We start from the raw sequence: 19,509 nt of genomic DNA, 5'->3' as shown, positions 1-19,509 counted from the left end.
TTTGCCTACGCTGCCCGTGCAGACTGACTGGGAATCGTGCACCATCATCACTTTTGTGCCAACCCTCATCAATAATTGTGCTCGCCCAATTAAGCATCATTCGGCGGCTAAAACCATGGTACGATCGTACCGACCCGTCTGCCCAGCATGTGCGATGTTTGCATCGTCCCTTTTGGGGTTCGGATTCTGAGCCGAGATGACTCAGCGGTCAACAAACCACACGACACATTGGGAACGATGGTGTTTGCGTGCCTGTAATTAAGCCATCGGTGGCTATATTATTGGACGTTTTCTTTCCTCCCCGGCACAGTGTAGTGTGCCCACTTAGGTATGAATTGTATCAATCGTACCAAAGTGTAGAAGAAGCAGATTACGCACGTCAGAGCGGAGTGCTGGACTGAGATCAGGTATCGAAAATAGATATGTTGTCATGTTTGGAACAGATTATTGATATGTTTACGGGTTCTAATGTACTGCTAGCCTCACTAACAGGTTTGTTGCTTGGTCGCTTATTCAAGTCTTTCAATCTAAAATTGGTCCTTTGTAATATTTTACTTCCAAATCGCAACGGACTTTTCAATGTTTTCAAACAATAATGCAAACAAATCGTTGTAGATTATTTTGAACGATTAAAAACACGTTGTCAACATGATCATAATTATGTTATTTAACACACCAAACGATGCGATCATCCGAGTGGCCGGAGAGCCACCATAAGCGAATGCCCTTTTAAACAATTACAAACCGTCCCCATCGGTGCCTAATTCAAATTCACTGCCTGAGCATTGCTAATCGTCTGCGTAAAAACAACAAAAACCATTTCGGTCGTCTAACGCTTCCTTCCGCTCCTCGGCCAGAACGGTTGACTATTGTTTTACGGAAGCGCACTCTGTTCTCAGCACTGCAGGTGTTTGCTACACTCAGATAGGTTCGTATTTTGGACGTGTTTTGCAGTGTTTGTCACCCGTGGCAATAGCAACTGGTGAACAAACCATCAGTAGAGTATCATAATGTTTTATGATGCTCTAAGCGCTTCGGGTCGAGTGTATGTCGTGTCAAGGTTACTAAACAGGTCGTTTCGGGAAAAAAATGAAAAGCCTCTCCCCCGGACGGTAGGGAGTGGCTTTTTCTTTTCCGGAAAACGGAAGCGTTAAATTTGATATTTATTGCAATGAAGTACGACCCCTATAATTATGCACATTTCCACCGTTTGCAATTAAATTCCTTGGAAAGTCTCAGGGCTACAGTTTCTGCAAAACGAATTTAAACTCCAAAAAGAGCCCAAACCTTTGAAAATCCCGGGCCGAGGTCTAAGAAAGTAGTCCATAATTATAGCGCGCTGGCCCAAAATAAGATCAGAGCATGAGTTGCCCCAAAAAGCAGCGCCCCCCCACCCAAAATAAGCATTCTTAACGGGACAAAACAAAGGTGGCGGTTCTTGGGGCTTGGGTTCGCACGGATGGATACGGATGACCATCCCTTTTGTTAGCGCCCGTCGGTTTTACGGTTTGCAGATTTGGATAATTGGTGGATCTGATAAAACACGGTGGCTTCTCTCGGTGTCTATCGGTAGGGCATGTTAATAAGATCGTTGAACTTGTTGTTCGTGCCTGTTTCATGTATGCTGTGCTTTGCCACTTTTTGCTTGGGACTGAAGATGACAATACAAAGACACAGCGCACTGCGCGCACTGCTTCCTTCCGTGCTTTTCCCGTGGTGGGAAAAGCAGCGACAGAATGAAGTCAGTAAACGTTCTTTACTTCGGTCGGCTTTGTGTCTTTGTGGCATTTAATTAGCATAATTTAGGCCCTTTTGAAGTGATTGTCGAATGTAATGAAGTTGCTGGGGTATGAGTTTCAACTGGCATAAGTAATTTAATAGTTAAGCTGGGTTTTTATTCTTCTTCGCCGTACTGAAAATTGAGAAGAAAATGAATGAAATTTTCAATAAAATTACAATAACCTGATAGAAGAGGAAACTAAAGTTGATTGGCTTTAGACACGTTAGCATTATGTTAACGGTGTCGATTATTATCCTTTGATTATTTCATCCGCTAACTCACGCTACTGTCATCATTCACGTTAATCAATCACGCGGCAAGAAATAACTGAAACCCAACAATTTGTATTGAATTTGACTAATTATGCATCTTTTTCTTTGTATTTTTACTAGGTTTCGATTTTACTTCTTCACTTGTTGTGGGCTAGTTGTCTTGATACAGAGTTCTGAATGTTTTGTAGATGGTGTGGTATTTTACCAGCTTGTTTTCTTTTTATAATCCATTTTTCAAAAATCCACTATGTTCCAAGTGATTTTTCAAGACCGCACACGATCTTTATTTTTTATAGTGCTTTTTGTTTGTTTGCTCGTCCTATATGACGTACAGTTCGCATTACGGTACACAGTCCATCCGGTGTTCAGGTCTTTAATTTATAGTGTTTTTTTGTATTGTTAGAAATTCAGTAGACAAAAAAGAAAGCATAAGTTAACAATGTACAGCACCGAGCTTGCAGTCTGTGTTGGACAGCTTTGGGACCAATTCAGAATGATTGTTGTTTCATCTCGCCAGCTCTCGTTTCTGTGTCTGTGTGTGTGTGTGGTTGTTTGCTCAAGTCTTTTAGCTTCTTCATTAATGTTTCATTGAATTAATTTAATTAATTTGGACCAACAATTTGCATTATTCAATGTACAGAATATTTGTTCTTGAATCGTTGAATTTGTTTTACATGAATGATTGTTACATCAAACTCCAAAAATGATACAAACACAAGATGTGTGCAAAATGGATTGAATTCTAATGGAATTTACTCTTGTTGTACACCAATCAGTTCATTCAATGTTTTCAGATTTTGTTTTGGTTCAAAATGCAACTGTCTGGTGCTGTAGTATAAATGTTTTCCAAAAGGATCAGTTCTTGGTTCAGTTTTTGAATTTTACGTTTTCCAATAGTGAACATCACTCTACCTCTCGCAGTATTCCATCCCGAGTCGGGGTCTTATGCTAACGTACAAATTTCTGAAATAAAAAAAGTACATAAAAACGAATCTTACCGACGAACGTATGAGTTTGTTTATTTTATATTGGAGCAATTTCACGTTCACTGCTATTTTATTTGAACTACTCTCTCGTTTATTCTCTGTTAGTTATGGTAATTCTCTTCTGTTTTTCATTGTTATTGATTTGTTTCTGTTTGTTTCTTACTGTTTTGTTAAACTTCTACAAACTTGAAAATGGAGAAGAGAAATAGTCTTTGCTGCTGATGAAACGGTTTACCTTACTGCTTGGTTGATGGGGTTTTGAATGTGTTTGTTCGGTTTTTGTTTATCTTAAGTAATTACCTGTATTGTACATGTACGTGGTATGATCGCATAAATTGTGCGCTAGAAATATGCTCCTATTTGAGATTGAGATATTGCAGCCTGTAGTAGTTCCGCACAATTGAGGGAAAATGTTCAACAACTTTTGTTATGCCTTACCGAAGATGTAAAGCAATCGCTTGCCTTTTCTCACAATTCGCTTTTTGATGTCAGAAAATAGACATAAATTAGTGCGCCTAGCTTCACGCGTAAAATTAAACTGTAAATAAATCAAACAATAAACCTTATCCGAATAGTTGTATACTTATCTTCGCAAATAATAATAACACATCACTCGTCACTCGTCAAAGACTGCTCGTACAGTACTGCTTTATTTCCGAAACTTCTACGATGTGAAACCACAGCACCGGTGCCTCACTCGATCCACACATCCTCCTTTGCAATCGTTTTACCAAACACCTCCACATCCACAACCGTATAAGCAGTGAAACAAAACGCAACACAACGTTTCATAATAAGGATTAATCAGTTTATTTCAAAAAGGCTTCGCTTCATTCGCTCAGTGAATCATTTATGCAATATTCTCATTAACCGTGTGTCCCTTCTGTGTATCTTAATGAGAGACAGAAGGATGTGTTTCTTCCGACGTTTTTGTGTGTTGTGTTTTTTTTTTATTTTTTAATTATTATTTTAACCTTGTTTTTTGCCTAACCGCCTTCCTCCTAACTTGATCTGGATGATTATAGAATAAATGTTTTCAGTGAACTTAAGAGCTACCCGAAATTTTGCTATTGTGAGTTTTGTTTTTGTTTTTGTTGTTGTTTATGTACTATCATGTATCAACTTGTAGTCGCGTTCGCATTCTTTCGCATTATCTTCGGTATGTTTTGTTGTATGTGTGTATGTGTTTATTTGTTGATTTTATATTAAACCTTCGCTTTCAGTCATCTTATCGCATTGTGAATGTGTTTTCTATGATCTTTTTGCTTTGCCTGTGTATACCTGAATTTACTTTCTTCTTCTTCAGTTGTATTCTTCTCTCTCTTTTTCTCTCCGAAGTGCGAAACAAAAATGCAAAACGCAAAACTCCGACCTGCCCATTTTCACTAGTCAAAAAATTATTCGTATCTAAAGTTTCTCTCACATCGCGTTTTAAATTAATTTAAATTATATTAGAGTTCATCAACTTTGCCTATGCCTATGTCACACCCGGACAACGTGCCCTCCCCATCTGAACCGTGCGCGTAAACCGTTGCCGCGTGGTTTTTTGTTTTGTTTTGTTTTGTTTGCTTGTTTGTCCAAACTGCTTCAAACCTCTCTTAACTCATCATTCTTGCGCTCTTGCTTACAACTATTGTTACCTTTTCTTTCCACTAACGTCATTATGTATATAGTCTATATGTATAGAATTATAGATAACCATTTAATCATCGCGCTTTTTTGCTTTGTTTTGCTTCCTTTTCTGCTTTCGTGTTTGTTTGTTTGCTTTGTTTGTTTTGTCTGCTACCGTACCCGTGTCGTACATGAGTGTTTCTGTCGGTCTAGTTTTTCCTTAACTTTGTGTCTCGTCGTCGCCGTAATGCACGGTTTTGCCTGTGCCATTTGCTCGCCGTTCGTGCCGTTCTTACAAAAACAAAAGACTGGAGTCCTTTACTAAAAACTAAATCATTATCTTAACACCCACCAGTGCAGCACGGTCGCGTAATGTAACTGCGCGAATTGCACCGCTGTCTAACGTTTTGTCTAACCGCTACTCAGCAACGGGAATCATGTCCTGCGGCTGCTGCTGCTATGATCTAGTTTGCTGTATTACTGCTTTGCATGTATGTACGTTGTGGTTTGTTTTGTGTGAGTGTGTGTATGTGTGTTTGTATTCAGTTTTCTGTCTCTGCTCTGACGTATGGATTTTCCCCTACCGATAACAGTTCTGCTCGTCCTGGGTTGCTTGGTTGTGCCCCCACGTTTTAAATATATTTTTATTGTATATTTTTATGCAATTTATATATGTTTTTTTTGTTGTTGTATATATCATTTAAGGCAATTAATTCATTACATTCATGAAAAAGTGAAGATGATCAGGCGAGTTAAGGAGTCTGATTTCAAAAAACTGTAACTGTGTGTGTTAGCTTCCGTGTACACCGCGTATGCTACAGTCATTTTTACTTTGTTTTACATTATCGTTCCACAGAGTCTTAAGTTTGTTGGATTCATACAACTTTCCCTCTCTCTCTCTCTCTCTCTCTCTCTCTCTCTCTCTCTCTCTCTCGCTATCTTTCCCTCCCTCTTTGCTCTATTTATATCCACAAAACGGTTGTATAACAGTTTCATTATCTCTCTATACGTGTAGGTGTGTCTATGTATGTGTTTTGTATGTGTGTCTATGGTTTTGTCTAGTGTTTGCTTTTTTTTTTACTTTTTACCATCATTCTTTTGCTAATCTTTACACTTTAACCAATTTGCTACCAACGGTCAGTCACAGTCAATCTTTGTGTGTTGTTATACTAGTTTTTTTTGTAATTCTTTTGTAACTTCCTTATTCTTTCTCTTATTTCTTCGTTCGCTTTAAGTTTTGTGTTTTTTTTTTGTTTTCTTTTTTAAATATAGATGTATATATATGTATATCATTCTGTATTTGTTTTCTTTCCTTTTACGCTCGTTACTATCTTTACCTTTTCTTTCTCTTTCTTTCTCTCTTTCTCTCTCTATATATATACCTATTTATATATATTTTTTTGTTTCATATAGAAGCACCCATACATTTATAAGTTCTCATTTCATTTTCGGTTCGAATTTTTGTAATTACCGTTTGTGTGTCTGTGTGTGTTTGCTTGTGTGTTTGGGAGTGAGAGAGTGTGTTCTGTGTCAAACAACAGTCTCCAGTTCGATTTACGTTGCTTTTGATCTATTCTGCACCTTGGTACATCTATGTCTTGTTAAGTTTGTAATCAGCATTCGACAGCCACACGTTGAAGAAATGTGTTTTCCTTATGTGTGTTTGTGTGTCTATATCCATGGTCAAAGGATACTTAATAATGGCATACCGGGGGCATACTGAATAATGCGATCCAAAGAGGACACCCTATTTACCAGCCTCCATTTTTGTTGTGCCAACAAAACAATCGTTAGAAATAACGCTCTAAAACGCTTCAATTAACTATTACTCATTTGGAAGTGTGCGATTTGTTTGTTCTTCTCGTCTGATTATAATTAAACAACAGTTAAACAATTTGCAGTAGAGTAGCAAACAGAAACATGAAGCCGATTTCGAAACAAATAAAGCCAACGGCAATGTATTGGTGGTTTAGTACATTCTACAACTGTATTTTCTGATAGTGTTTTTTCCTCTACTTTTTTCTGCTCAGCATCTGCTTGATGTATGTGTACGATTTAATAGCAGCCCTTTTGCCTCGACTGAAACCCCACTAACAGCGCTGTGCTCTCAAATATGCATCATAAAGTGTGCTAGAAGATGTGTACGGGTGTGTTTTGTTTTGTTTATGTGAGTAAGCTAAGAGAAAAATTGTTCTACAATACCTTATAAATATAACTTCAGTACGATTTTTTTGAATTTTCTCTCCTAGCATCCTTTCAGTCGCCGGTGTCGGATTTTGTTGCTGCTTTATTTATTTCCTACTATTTTTCCTCGCTATGGTTCAAGACAAGAAGCGTTCTTTTTTTGCAAATTATCCTCACTTGCTGATACACGCAACAACAACAGTAACAACACAAACATCGACACTGGTGACACATTATGACACAGAATAGCAAATAACGAACCAAACAACAGTAGAAAAGTTGCTTACGCCAAAAAAAAAAAAGAAACTATGCAAACAATTCCTCAACAATTTATAGATTTAAAAATCCTTCACAGGGTCTCCAATCGAATCTTTTCGGATGCCAAAAAGGGTCGATTATTTGACCAGCTTGAAGTTTGTGTTTGAGTGGGTTTCTTCTTTTTTATAAGATTCCTTTTTCGTTAGCGATCTAATACTGAACCGAAAAAGGGAACGTCCATCCTGAACCAACAAGGACTTTACTGGGCTAAGAATTTGGTGGTTGTTTTTTTCCCTAAAACGTGGAATCTATTTTTCGTTTGCTTGATTTCGTCACACGCACACACACACACACACTCACACGCAGTGTTTCAAAATGTTACTTCGGCCAGCAAGTACCGGATGAAGGAAAGGTATACTTAGTCACTTACTCTAAGGAAAGGACAGTTAGAAATAGAACGGAAAAGTAAAAAAACAAAAGGTAAAACACATACACGTTAAGCAACCCTAATCGAAAGAGAGAAACAAAGAGAAGAGATTCTGTTCTGTTCGTGTTTTGGTGGCCAAAAACAGCTTCGCGTATAACAAACACGCCACACGCTGCGTTTACTTCTGTTTCGTACCAAAAAAAAGGTTTCTCTCATTCTCTATTCGGACAGGCTATATTAACTAAAGAAATCAGACTATTCAGTTGCACAGGAGCCGGGGCGGGCGCAATAACGCACCCTCCGCGCGGGTTCCAAAATTTTCCTAACGCCCTACTAATCGCTTCGTCTTTCACCATCCGTAAAAAAAAACAAAAAACAAAAACAAACAAAAAAAGTAAAACAAATCATATTTGTACGTTAGCCGCGATTACGAAGAAATAAGAGAAGAGAACTGCTTACAACCCTCCGCCAGAGAAAAAAAAAACGGCCAAAAGACACAAAACAAACAAAAAAATCGTGCCACAAAACGCCTTAAGCCTAATCCAAAACTGCACCACGGTACCGTTGTGCAAAATCATACTAAAGCGCACTGCAGCGCCTGCTCCTTCTGATCGACTGATCATTGCACTTTTTTTTCAAATTGTTTGTGTGTGTCTATGTATGTGTTTGTGTGTCTGTGTCCTTGCCTCAACTTTCTTCTATCGGTACGATCCTTCTATGTGCTTAAACTTCACATCTTACACCTTGTGGAACGACAACGATACAGTCTACAGTCGCTTGGTTGAGTCCTCGTTTGTATATAGGGGTGTACTTCGTTTGTGTGTGTGTGAGTGTGTTTGTTAAAAAATAAAAGAAATAAATCTTGTTTAAAAATAGACAATAGAAAACAAACGATCAGTATTATGATCCATGATCGAGGCACAAATATACCATGTAAAAAAAAGTAAGCAGAAGGAAAAAGTAGAAAGGAAAATAATTTAAAATACATTTCCTTTCCCACCCCCTCCACATCCACTCCGGGGCGTCCTGTCTGCCCACACGCGGCACAACCTAGCCATGCCACCTCGCACTCCTAACCCCCGTTCCTTTCCTATGCTTAATCGTCAGTGTTTATCGACTTACGCGTTATTAAAATAATATAACAAATCTTGTAAATTCATTTACATCAACAATTGCTAAGGGTGCATAACTAGGCATTCCTCGTGTGTGTGTGTTTGTGTGTTTGTCTCACCAAACTGGACACTCGCGCGTTCCGTCCTCTTGCTTTCGCTGTGAGTGGATTTCCCTTCCTTATCTTTATGCTCTTACTATTTGCTCTCCTACATTTCATGGGCCTTGTTCCGCCAGTTTTGTGTTGTCTGTGTTTTGTCGTCTCGTGTTCGTCCTCGGCACGCCCCAGCCCCAGCGCGTCTTACTAGCTAACCGCGTCCCACCCGTCGTTTTGAGCAGTTCAGTTGAGAGTTGACGCCGCTAGACGGGTCCCTCGCCAACGCCGCCATCGTTCTGGATGATGATGATGAACGTGTTGTTGCCATTGCTCGTATTGCTATCCGTTACCGACGCGGGTCCTATTGCTTCGTCCAGCTCGCTCGCAACGAGTGTGTCCTCCCGGCGATCGCACGACGATAGCGAGGAGGCTGATGATGCCGACGAGGAATGTTGATACGGCGGCGGTGGCAGCGACAGCGGTGGCTGGGCAGAATCGTGCGATATTGTGCCGATTGCCGACTGCTGCTGATAATGTGTCTGCGACGACTGCTGATGGTGTAGCTGTTGTTGCTGCTGTTGATGGTGGTGATGGTGTTGCTGCTGCTGCTGCTGCTGCTGCTGTTGCTGTGCCGGCTGATGGTAGCCATGATCATCCTGTTATGTCATCAGGTCCTGCTGCGAGTCGATCGAGAACAGTTCCTTGTAGAGTGCCGGGAAAACGTACTGCGGGTGATCCTGTTTGAACTTCTGTAACGCCTCCATGTGCATGATCGAGAGCTCACTGTTGGAAATGCGGAGAAAGATAAGGCATTAGAAGAACCGTTTGAGCATTACAGAGGAGGCTCAGTCCACTTACCGGAAGGTGGGGATTTTGTTGAGCAACGTATCGAGCACCGTCACGTCGCCTTTGAGCGGTGCATGGTTCGCTTCAATCTCCTGCCGGATCGCGGACATGCTCATATTAAACAGCCGCTGGATTTCCGTGTTTCCTCGTACGCCATTTCGTTCTGCAAAGAAAAGCAGTCGGGGAAATTGGAAAGTGTATATTTAAATGCTTTTCAAAACATCTCTATCGCTATGGAACAACATAAAGCGAGACACAATTGGACGTTCTTACCAGGCCACAGTAGCACCAGACTTTGATAGAGCGCCAGCTCCGTTTCGGTCAGTTTCAGCTCCGTAATACTTTTCGCCGTCTCGAATATGCACGCGACCAGCTTCATCTCGAACGAGTCGGACGTGTAGAAGGCTTCCTGCGGCAGCATAATGTCACCGTACAGCACGGAGTTGGTTGAGAGATCCATCAGTCGAGACATGCGCACGATTGCCAGCTCGAACGAGCCCGTTTTGAGGAGTAAAATCTATCGAAAGGGACAAAAAATTGCATAAGTAAGTTGTGTGAAAGGAAAGAAGATGTACTATCCTGGTAAGAGATAGCTCTTGAATGGTAAGTCATTGAAGGTTTACCGCTCTACTAGGTAGCTTGTTGAGATTGATCTCTACTGCGAGCGCAATCTGAGATGAGTAAAGTCTAGTCTTATTCTTCAAACCAATATTAGTTTGCAGATGTTCCTTGAGATCGTTTACATCTCAACCTCCAATTCAAGTGATCTGAGGAATGCTTCCAGGGTATTTCTTTCCAATAATTGGACGTTAAAACTAGACCTTACCCACCCCGTGAATGTTAGTTGTACTTTCATGTTTGCCTACAGCTAGATCATTAACTTCTGCAAAATCCAGCACTAGCGCACCAGATGCAAAAAGATACGATCTACTTACCTGATCGTCTTGACTTAACCGCATGAAGCCCGGTATCAGCTTGGCGAACTCAATGATCTGTTGGATCATGGCCGTTAGCTTCTCCGCACAGTCCAACCATAGCTCCTCCTGGGTCATGTTCTTGTAGTAGAGTAAGCGGGAAACATCCTGAAAAAGATGTCAGAGATGCAGAGGCAGAGTTAGACAGTGATCCAAGAGATTGAAGAACGCGCTGTGGTCTTACCTGTGGTTTTCTGAACATTTCGTGCACTATCTCTAACTTGTGGTTGGTGTTTGCGTGCGCTTCTGCAAGGGTCTTTATCAGCACGTCGTTGATATCACCTTCGGCTGAAAGTAGTAAGAAGGAGCAGACTGGTTAAAACATCATGTTACACCCTTTGAATATTGTTTGCACGAAATGAGTTTCAGTCGAGTCGGATGTATAACAGTATGTTGATCTTCATCTTTTCTAGCAGCGGAGCATTCTGCAGGCAAAAGCTGTCTACAGGTTAGTGCTTGTTAGTGGATTACGGTCTAGTACATACTAAGTAAGGTTAGTGGCCCATTACCCCATCGTGTGTGCGAATCGCAGGAGCTGTCATCCTCGCCGAACGAGACCGGCGTGTTCTGGTGATGGTGATGGTGAGCCTGTGCGGAGTGCGCAATACCATCCGACCCGGTACCACCCGGTGCGACCGCAGTCTGGCAGCAGTCGTTCCGTCTAATGCTACTACCAGTGACATCTAGAGGGCGTTTGTTTTGTCCCGGTGATGGTAGAAGTAGGATCGTGCATACCAATCAGTGTGTTTACAGTGTGTAATACAGGAAGTACAGGTTAGTTTTGGGAAGGGTTCGTGTGTAGGTGTTAGCACACATTGCGGTGTAAGTGTTCGATGCACAAGTGTACAACAGGGAAAGAGAAAGAAAGAAGAAAAAAGAAAGACACAGTTCGGTTGTTGGTTAGTAACGCGGTGGTTTGGATTAGCAGTCTACAGGGAAAAGGGAGGCACGGACGGGGGGAGATTGCAAGCTAAAAATCGCAAGCAAGCCGGAAGGTTGGTTGTCTGCGTGATGACTTGAGGGGCTGATGAATTCAAAGGGGCAGTAATGGCTTAGCGGCAGAGCAAGTAAAAAGCATTTCTGTTTTTGTGTCCGTCCCAAAAAAACCGCACCTGATCCAGTGACGGGCGTTGGGACGGTGGTTGCGGCCACTGCCACCACGGCCGTCGCCGTCGGTACACCGGCCAGACCGCCGACCCCATTGGACGTCACCATCTGTGCCGCACTGCCCAGCTGTTGGTGCTGATGGTGTGGATGTTGCTGCTGCTGTTGGCTGGCCGGTGGCGATGGCAAGAAGGTTGTTGAATCGACAAAGCTACCAACAAGGCTATCAACGTTGGTAAGCTGCTCCTGCTTGATGGTGATAATTGTACTATTGCTGGTAGTGGTGTTGCCGTTGCCGGTGGTTTGATGGTTTGCCAGTGCCGCAGCCGGCTGCGGGTGTTGCTGTGGTGGGAGCGTATGCGTGGCCGTTTGTGCCGGTTGATGCGCTTGCTGCTGCTGCTGTTGCTGCTGGGGTGTCAAACCTCGGGGACCACCACCACCACCATCATTGACACCGTCGGCGATCACATCACTACCGCCCTGCCCGACACCGGTCGTTGTGGTGGCGGTCGTTTGCTGTACGCGCGCCAACCGGATATCGTTGAGCGTGATCGCTCGGTTCTGTTCCGGCGAGCCATCCTTGTCTGCAAGGTGAGGTGTTAGTAGCACACAGAGAAGAAGACAGAGTGGGAAGTACCGGTTATGGGTTATGTACAATTTTGACCCCGTCACACCGGGAAGGGGTTAGTGGTAGGCAGTCACTATGGGTGGGAAAGGGCAGGCAGGATCAATGAGAAGAAGATGCTGCTTTTTTGTTTTGCCAGCTAGTGCACTACGGTAATGACATGCAAAACCCATCACCCCTCTTTTTCACCAGTAATGTGGATGCGTTCGGTGTGTTAGTGAATGATTATTTTAACCTCAAACGTCATAAATGGTTTCTTTTGCTCCCACAAAAAAAACGAACGAACTAAATGACGAAACCAAAAACTCAAAACGTAGAAGCAGGACAGGTCGTATAAAACGGGAAGGCACGTAAAGTCACGCGGACTGCGATACTCACTGTGTCCACTTATGAAATCTGAGTCTATCATCGTACTTCTTGGTTCATAAGTTGTTGTACTATCCACGTAGTCGGCCGAGATGTCGTAGCCCATCGTTTGCTGCGGCGTCACCGAGGTCGAGTAGCCGTACGGGCTGCTGTAGCCGACCTCGTTCGAATATGTGTAGCTGTGGGAAGAGTTTCTAAAATTAATGGAAATGGTCATTTCGAACTTTGGAACTTTTGCAAAATGTGTGCCCCCGGGCTGTTTTTTCCGATACATTACCCATTGTAACCGTGATGCAACTGATCGCTGCTGGAAGGTGTCTGCGTGTCGAACACGGAGCTGTCCGGGGCGGCGTCATTTTGTGCGCGCATCTGAGCCCGGTGAAACCGTACCTCGTCCTCGACCTTCTCCCGTTGCTTCTTGGACATGCGTCCGAATTTGACAGCTGAAATGATAAGAAGCGAGAAGTTTGATATTGGAGCTTTTCAGAGTTTTTACATAAAAGATATGACTTTTATTGGAAATTCAATGTCAATTTATAGGAGCTACAACAATTTCCTGTGCTCATTTGTCTAATGAATGTGCCAGATGTAACTGTAATCGATCCTTTTCGTTAATTAAACTGAATGCAAGATAAACATCGGCAGAGAACCTACACGCCCTGCGGGTATTTGACCGAATCGATCCTGCTTTTGGCAAATGGTTTCGTTGCCAGCCGGGGAGGCTGGTTTTATCCTGCAATGGCGGAAACGTATCGATAATTTTCCTCACACACACATGATCACACACACACTCGTGCATCATGTCATATCTCCAGACAATTTGGCAGCCGTCCCGGTTCCGGCGCTCATACGGTGGGCACACAAATGTTGGCCCAGGTCCAGAGATTATCGATTAAAAAAGCATCCCAACGCTATGTGGGGAGTCGACGGGGGTTTGAAATCATGGTCGATGCTCTCGCCTTCCCCCAAATCCCTGCACGGTTCCGGAAAGGTACGTCTGGTGGCATCGAACGCGTAACTCACACACATACAACAGTCCCCATGAGATCCCCATCAGGAGGAAAAGGATACCAAGCAGCCAGTGCCAGGAAGTGCCTGCGATGAGCACGCTTGAAGCGGTTGCAGAGCCAAAAGGGAGAGGAAAGGATCGGTTCTCTTCACTTCCGTTCCACGTCGCAGCACGCTAGATTGTTGAGCTTTTTTTTGCGGACTCTTTCTCATCGCATCTTGTTCTTCTCGCTGCACAACGTCGTCTCCCGCAGCAACGCTGTTGCCAGACGGATTTCGCAAGATAGGCGAGATGGAAAAGGGAAATTGCAAGCCGCACTTGACGGCTTTCGCCTCGGCTTTCGTCCTGTTTCGCTATGGAGGTGCGGAAAAGCGCCAACCAAGTCTACATGTGTGTGAGTGCATGCATGGTTGGAAGCATTTTGGGATAGGTCAGGTACGTTCGATAAACATGCACACCCATTCATTAGAGCCCGGCTGCATCACGGGCATATTGCGAGGTCTCCCCTCCTCGGCACATATGCTTGTGTTCGTGGCTGAAGGGTTATTCTAGTGTGTGTGTGTGTGTGTACCGTTGATGAACTGTTTTTAATTTTGCGCTTTAGCTTTTGTCCCTTCTCCGCACGACATTCTCTGCACTATTCCCGCTCTCTGTCTGCGTTTGATTCGTTTTTGTGGGATGTCGTGCGAGGGTCGATGTGCATGCAAAAAAGTGCATCAGACGACGAAGGGGGAAGTGAAAACGGTTACGGTTTTATGCGCACGCGTTGCATAATCGGCTGCTCGGTGTACATTGACATCGGCATGATGAGCCCTTCGTGTGTGGCGGCGGGTGGTGGAGATGCCTGGAGCAGTCGTCGTACATCGACCCGCCGGCTCGTTCTCGATTGCTCTGGCATTTTCTGGCCAGCATGGAATGCTTTAGAAATTGGCATCCGTGGTGTGGCGTGTGCCGTCGATGCGAGCGACGGAAGCGATGCGATCTCGAGCGTCATTTAGCTTTTTGTGTTTTATGACTCTTTCTCTGCGCCGGCACTGGAGAGGCAATGTTTGCGCTAGACGGCGTGTGCTAACGCTGGGATTGAAAATGGAGAAAATGGTCCCAACAGTGAGGATGCTTTCAACGCTGGGCCAGCTTGCTTGGAGCAAATGTTTACAGCTGGAAATTCCAGCGCCGTGTTTCTTTTGATGTACAAAAACAAAACAAGCAAACTCTAGCAGATCACCATAACTGCTCTGGACCACCATTGCGTTGAGCAGAATATAGCAGGAAATTCACAAAAAAGACCAACACAATAATTACTATAATGAGCATTTTTGGAGACATTTTATGTATCTCTTGCTCCCATGCATTATGAATCATAACACACCACTTCAGCAGGATTTTTGTTTTTCGCCCTTTCTCTTGTTGCACACACGATCAATCGCTCCTAATTACGATCGATTATTTTGCTCTGCTTCGTACCACTGCACTTTCAAGATAATACACTTGGATGGGGAGGTTGCATTATGCCTGCTATCATTCCATCAACGCAACGATGTCTGCGCCCTTCGAAAAAGCGGGCCAGACGCATCAACAACACTTCGCCGACAGGGGTGTCGGTAACTTTCGCTTTCCATTAGGAAAGCGAGCGACACACAGTGCCGTGGGAACACAGGTCAGACAACAAGACGAAAAAAAAAACAACACAACAACTACCACACGAGGTGGAGGAGGACGGACCAAACAAATACGGACCGTGCGGTACGTATGCAAACTCGCCGCTGACCTAATTTTACCGGCCCGACCGGCCGGCGTTTATGCCCGTTGCACATTTGGTTCTTTTTTTTTTTGGGGGGAATGGAGGGGGGAGTGATACCGCCGGGTACTGGCGGGAGCAGGGTGTCCGTTATCAGAAGTGTTGCTTCTTCGCAGCAACCAATTTCGGCGTCGTTCGTACACCAATGTTCGAACCTACCCCAACGCGGAACCTCTAGCCACCCTGCCGGTGTCTGGAAGATAGGAAATTCAATCCCCCAATGTGTATGTGTGTGTGCTGAAATTGGGCCTGAATTTAGGTCAAAATGGTGCACCATGATAGCAGGGGCAGAGAGTTGGAGGGAGACAGAAAAAAAATGGATCGCAAAATAAACAATATTCTTCTGGCAATTCTCCGTGTGCAATTACGCACGCAAAACACCGACCCCGGCCGTCTCGAATCGCACCGAATTGATAGTCTACCGGTGTTTGTTTAGGTGATAAATTTTGCTTCTCTCTCTCTCTGTTCCTGCCCCAACGTCAATTGCCAAACCTGCCGTGCCGACCCCGGGGCTGTTGTTGCTTGGGACGGTATCAGACGATAACGATTGCAATGACGTGATGCCGCTGCCGTTGAATTTTTAAGGCAGTGTTTTTGTAAGATTAATGTTGGAATAGAAGTGAACAAAATAATGTATTTTCTTAGTGTATTTTACAACAAAATTTAAAAACTTTTTCAATGAAACTCGTAAAACTACTATTCTTTAGGAGTATAATTATTGAACGATAAAAAAATAATGATTTTGTTTTTAAGATTATTGCCATATGCTCACTACAAATTTAAATAAATTATTTGACTTGAAAATCACTTATAAAATGTAATAACATAGCTCCATTTAGACGAAATATCTTAGTAGAAGAGCTGAAGTAGAACGCCATGAAACGCTCAGTAAAACACAAACGCACAAACAAATAGCAACACTGCAAGATAATGTGGCCATTGCTTGCTTGCTTGCTGCTGCCGCCATTGCTACTGGCTGCGACTGATGCGCACTTCAATAAACGTTGACTTAGGTCAGGAATGGCGACCGATTCGCCCGCACTTCGTACGGCGATTGCGAAATTCGTACGGCGACTTGCAAATAGACGCCAAGCGGGCGGCCCGCACACGTCGCTGTGTTAATGCGCGCTAGCGTTGGTGCTGGTGCTGCATCAGTTTATCAGCTTTGGCATCGTGGCAAAGGGTGGTTTAGTGATGTCATAAATATGTAACAAAAATTAAGGAATTTGGATTTCGCATTATACAACAATGAAGGAAATCAAATTAGTTATAAAAAACAGCTGCCACAGACAGTCTTGTGCGAAGTTGAATGATGTTGTTGTAATAAGCGATTAGTTATACGCTCCAACGACATGGAAGACACTCCTCCACGCGTCTAAATGACTCCAACTAGTTCGTGTTAGTAATTCCATCACGAAATAAATCACCCAGAGGGAGTGTGTGTTTAGTGAGCTTGTTTGGGGATTCTTTTTTTTTTCTTCTCTCTCTTCCGTCTACTCCCGCGGAACATCAATCATATCGCATTGCGTCGGGAGCGTACCGTTACGGCAGCCAGGGTGGTCGACCAGCCCAAACATACGACCGTCGTTCGGTATTCTAAAAATACTGCACCCCTTTTTTTTCTAACCCCAGCCTTTGGAATGTCCAATCTGAGCGCAACAACTCGTCGGAAGTGCGTATGATGCCATTTCTGTGATGGCCATTCTCTCGTGCCCGGCCCTCTGAGGGCCATGACGTCATGGCAGGTGAACAATGGGTGTACCGGAGGAGTGAACGTGTCAAACGAGATGAAGCTGTAGCAGGAATGGATGATCACAGGTGAGCTGGGAGGCTGACTATAAAGGCTTATTTGTATTCGATTCGGGGTGTGTTTGTTGTTGGCGATACGATCGCCGCGCAGTTGATCGCGGTGTACTTAATCATGGAGTATTGCATGTAAATTTTGTTCCAAACATCTCGTTAACTTGTCTGTTGTTATAATTAAATTGATTATGTTGCAGTAACATACCATGGAGAAAAAAATCAGTTAGCAAGACCTCATAACACTATTCTTTAATTTCCAACCTACGATCCAATTCTTTCACGCAACTCACGGCCCAACCCAGCTCGCGCCACAGCACACCTGCGATTACAGCTGACGCGTATGCGTATGGTATACGTGGCACGATTTGTCACACGGCATTTGCAATGCAAAGTGCGAAAGTGTGACATTTCCGAAACCCCACAACTCCCCCTCTTGTATTGTCAACCGTCGACCCACGGACGGGCTGTGGTAAATCTCATTGCCGCCATTGCACCACTACCACACACTTCATTACGGTGTGCGCGAGAGAGAGTGTGTTGTATCCTCCCACGCTCCACGGTCCATGCTCGGTGGGTTGTGCACAGGCTGCCCGCCAGAGAAGGGACAGACGTTTGCCTTTTGCAGTTGCACACATACACTTGATACCCTGCTGGCAGCAGCCGCAAGGAGCAGCAGCGGCAGCAACAACAGTAAGGGCATCAGTTAACATTCACAAGCATTACGCCATCGTTTAGAGACGACGAATGACGATACCGCCGCCCCTCGCTTCCCAATGCCAGAGGTCACTCACCTTCGGCACCTTGAGGGGCGGGCGGGGTCTGTTATTGAAAGGAAGCCCCCTGGGGGGGGCGGGTAGGAGAAATGATTTGCAAATTAAAAGCGCAAATGCAACCAGTCGAGGGGTGTTGTGTGCGCGTGGGGGTGAAGCAGGCACTAACACATCCCATTTACATCCTCGGAAAAAGGGGGTGATTAGGGGGGGGGGGGGGAAAGGTTGTAAAACTTTACAGAATCCCCAGCCGAACGTCGCCTGGTTGCAGACGTGCGAAGCGAACATGAGCCAGTCCGGGAACATCCTGATGAACTAATGGACTGCCGGCACTGCCGGCCACCCACCGCGTGCCGGCGAAAGCGGGACCAGGAGGCTGGCGAATTAATTTATTGCTCTGTTATGCAAATAAATGCAATTTTCATAGTTTTAATTATAAAGATTCATCAAACGGAACGATGTTTACCGATTGTTTGGGGCGCGTTGCGCTGTGTGGCATCACTTGTGTCGCTTTCCATTGGCACGTCTGGGCTCGCCAGCTGGCTTACTAAACGAACCCCGTGACCAGTTGGGAAACCGCAGGGAATGGAGTGCGGAATTTGTAGCGCAATAAATCTAAGCGAAGCGTGTTTGCTATCCCGGGAGACAATCCAAACGCTGATTAACACTTCGGCTTTGAGGATTTCCATTTTTGTGTTTAATATTTTTCATGATTTTTAAGAAACTATTTTGCAGATGCAATAAGTGTACAAATTTGTATAAAACTATCCCGATCCACCCTGTCCTTCGTTTTGCGCTGCAAATCAATTAGCACACTGTGTACGGAGCAACCAAAACACATACACATACACATTTGCAGTCAGTGCATCCTTTGATCTGAGTGACATCACTACTGCACTACGGCCGCATGGCGGTGGTTGTAATTAAGTGCGTCTTCATTACGGCATCCCTGTGCCACTTGAGAATGGACAGAGCGACAACCTACCACCGACCCTAGGAACGTTCTACCGAAGCACCGGCCGAGCTGGGCACGTTGGCTAAATTGCGTTCACTTTTGCACGATACGATAGCGCTGTTGCATCTTCTACCACTGGTAGCTCTTCCGGACAGCAAGCCAACAAGCACTTTCGCATTCGTTAACGTGGCACGCTTTACAAAGTAGCCACTTGCCTTGCCACTTGCGCGAGAGGGTTTTGTGTGGAGCGTAAAACAGGAAGCTATTAAAGGAATGCAGAGGGAACGGGCCGGTGGCTTGGGAGCAAACACGGGATGTTAAGATGCAACGCTTCCCATCGCTTCCGGATGAACTGACCGTAAATCATTCGGCAAATCGTTCCCGCTTGTCCGGGAGGGTAATTTGTTTGGTAAATTGGCTCCACGCTTCGATAACTCGGGCATGAACTTTCATGCTGTAATGTTGCACAATTTTTTGGAATTTGTTGAAATGGGGAGAACATCTAATCATTGGTGGAGAAGGAAGTTTTAGATC

At 44.1% G+C, this 19,509-nt stretch overlaps 1 protein-coding gene across 21 annotated transcripts in view; it reads right to left on the bottom strand.

The window, feature by feature from the left end:
• Positions 1 to 2,847: 2,847 nt before the first annotated feature.
• Positions 2,848 to 19,509, bottom strand: part of LOC1279961 (probable nuclear hormone receptor HR3) — a 120,666-nt gene continuing 104,004 nt past the window's right edge. For 12 of the 21 annotated variants that reach the window (XM_061654028.1, XM_061654029.1, XM_061654024.1 and 9 more), the window contains 9 exons: positions 12,918 to 13,083; positions 12,653 to 12,834; positions 11,658 to 12,233; positions 11,055 to 11,228; positions 10,730 to 10,833; positions 10,507 to 10,653; positions 9,845 to 10,088; positions 9,584 to 9,734; positions 2,848 to 9,508 (listed from right to left, as the gene is read on the bottom strand). In XM_061654028.1, coding sequence (XP_061510012.1) covers positions 9,385 to 9,508; positions 9,584 to 9,734; positions 9,845 to 10,088; positions 10,507 to 10,653; positions 10,730 to 10,833; positions 11,055 to 11,228; positions 11,658 to 12,233; positions 12,653 to 12,834; positions 12,918 to 13,083 — 1,868 coding nt within the window. In that variant the 3' untranslated portion in view covers positions 2,848 to 9,384. The remainder of the gene's footprint in view (positions 9,509 to 9,583; positions 9,735 to 9,844; positions 10,089 to 10,506; positions 10,654 to 10,729; positions 10,834 to 11,054; positions 11,229 to 11,657; positions 12,234 to 12,652; positions 12,835 to 12,917; positions 13,084 to 19,509) is intronic. The other 9 variants (XM_061654026.1, XM_061654017.1, XM_061654031.1 and 6 more) reach the window with 7 other exon arrangements.

This window comes from Anopheles gambiae, chromosome 3 (genome assembly GCF_943734735.2).
Source record: "Anopheles gambiae chromosome 3, idAnoGambNW_F1_1, whole genome shotgun sequence".
Classification (NCBI taxonomy): Eukaryota; Metazoa; Arthropoda; class Insecta; order Diptera; family Culicidae; genus Anopheles; species Anopheles gambiae.
This window is presented reverse-complemented; position numbering and strand designations above follow the sequence as displayed.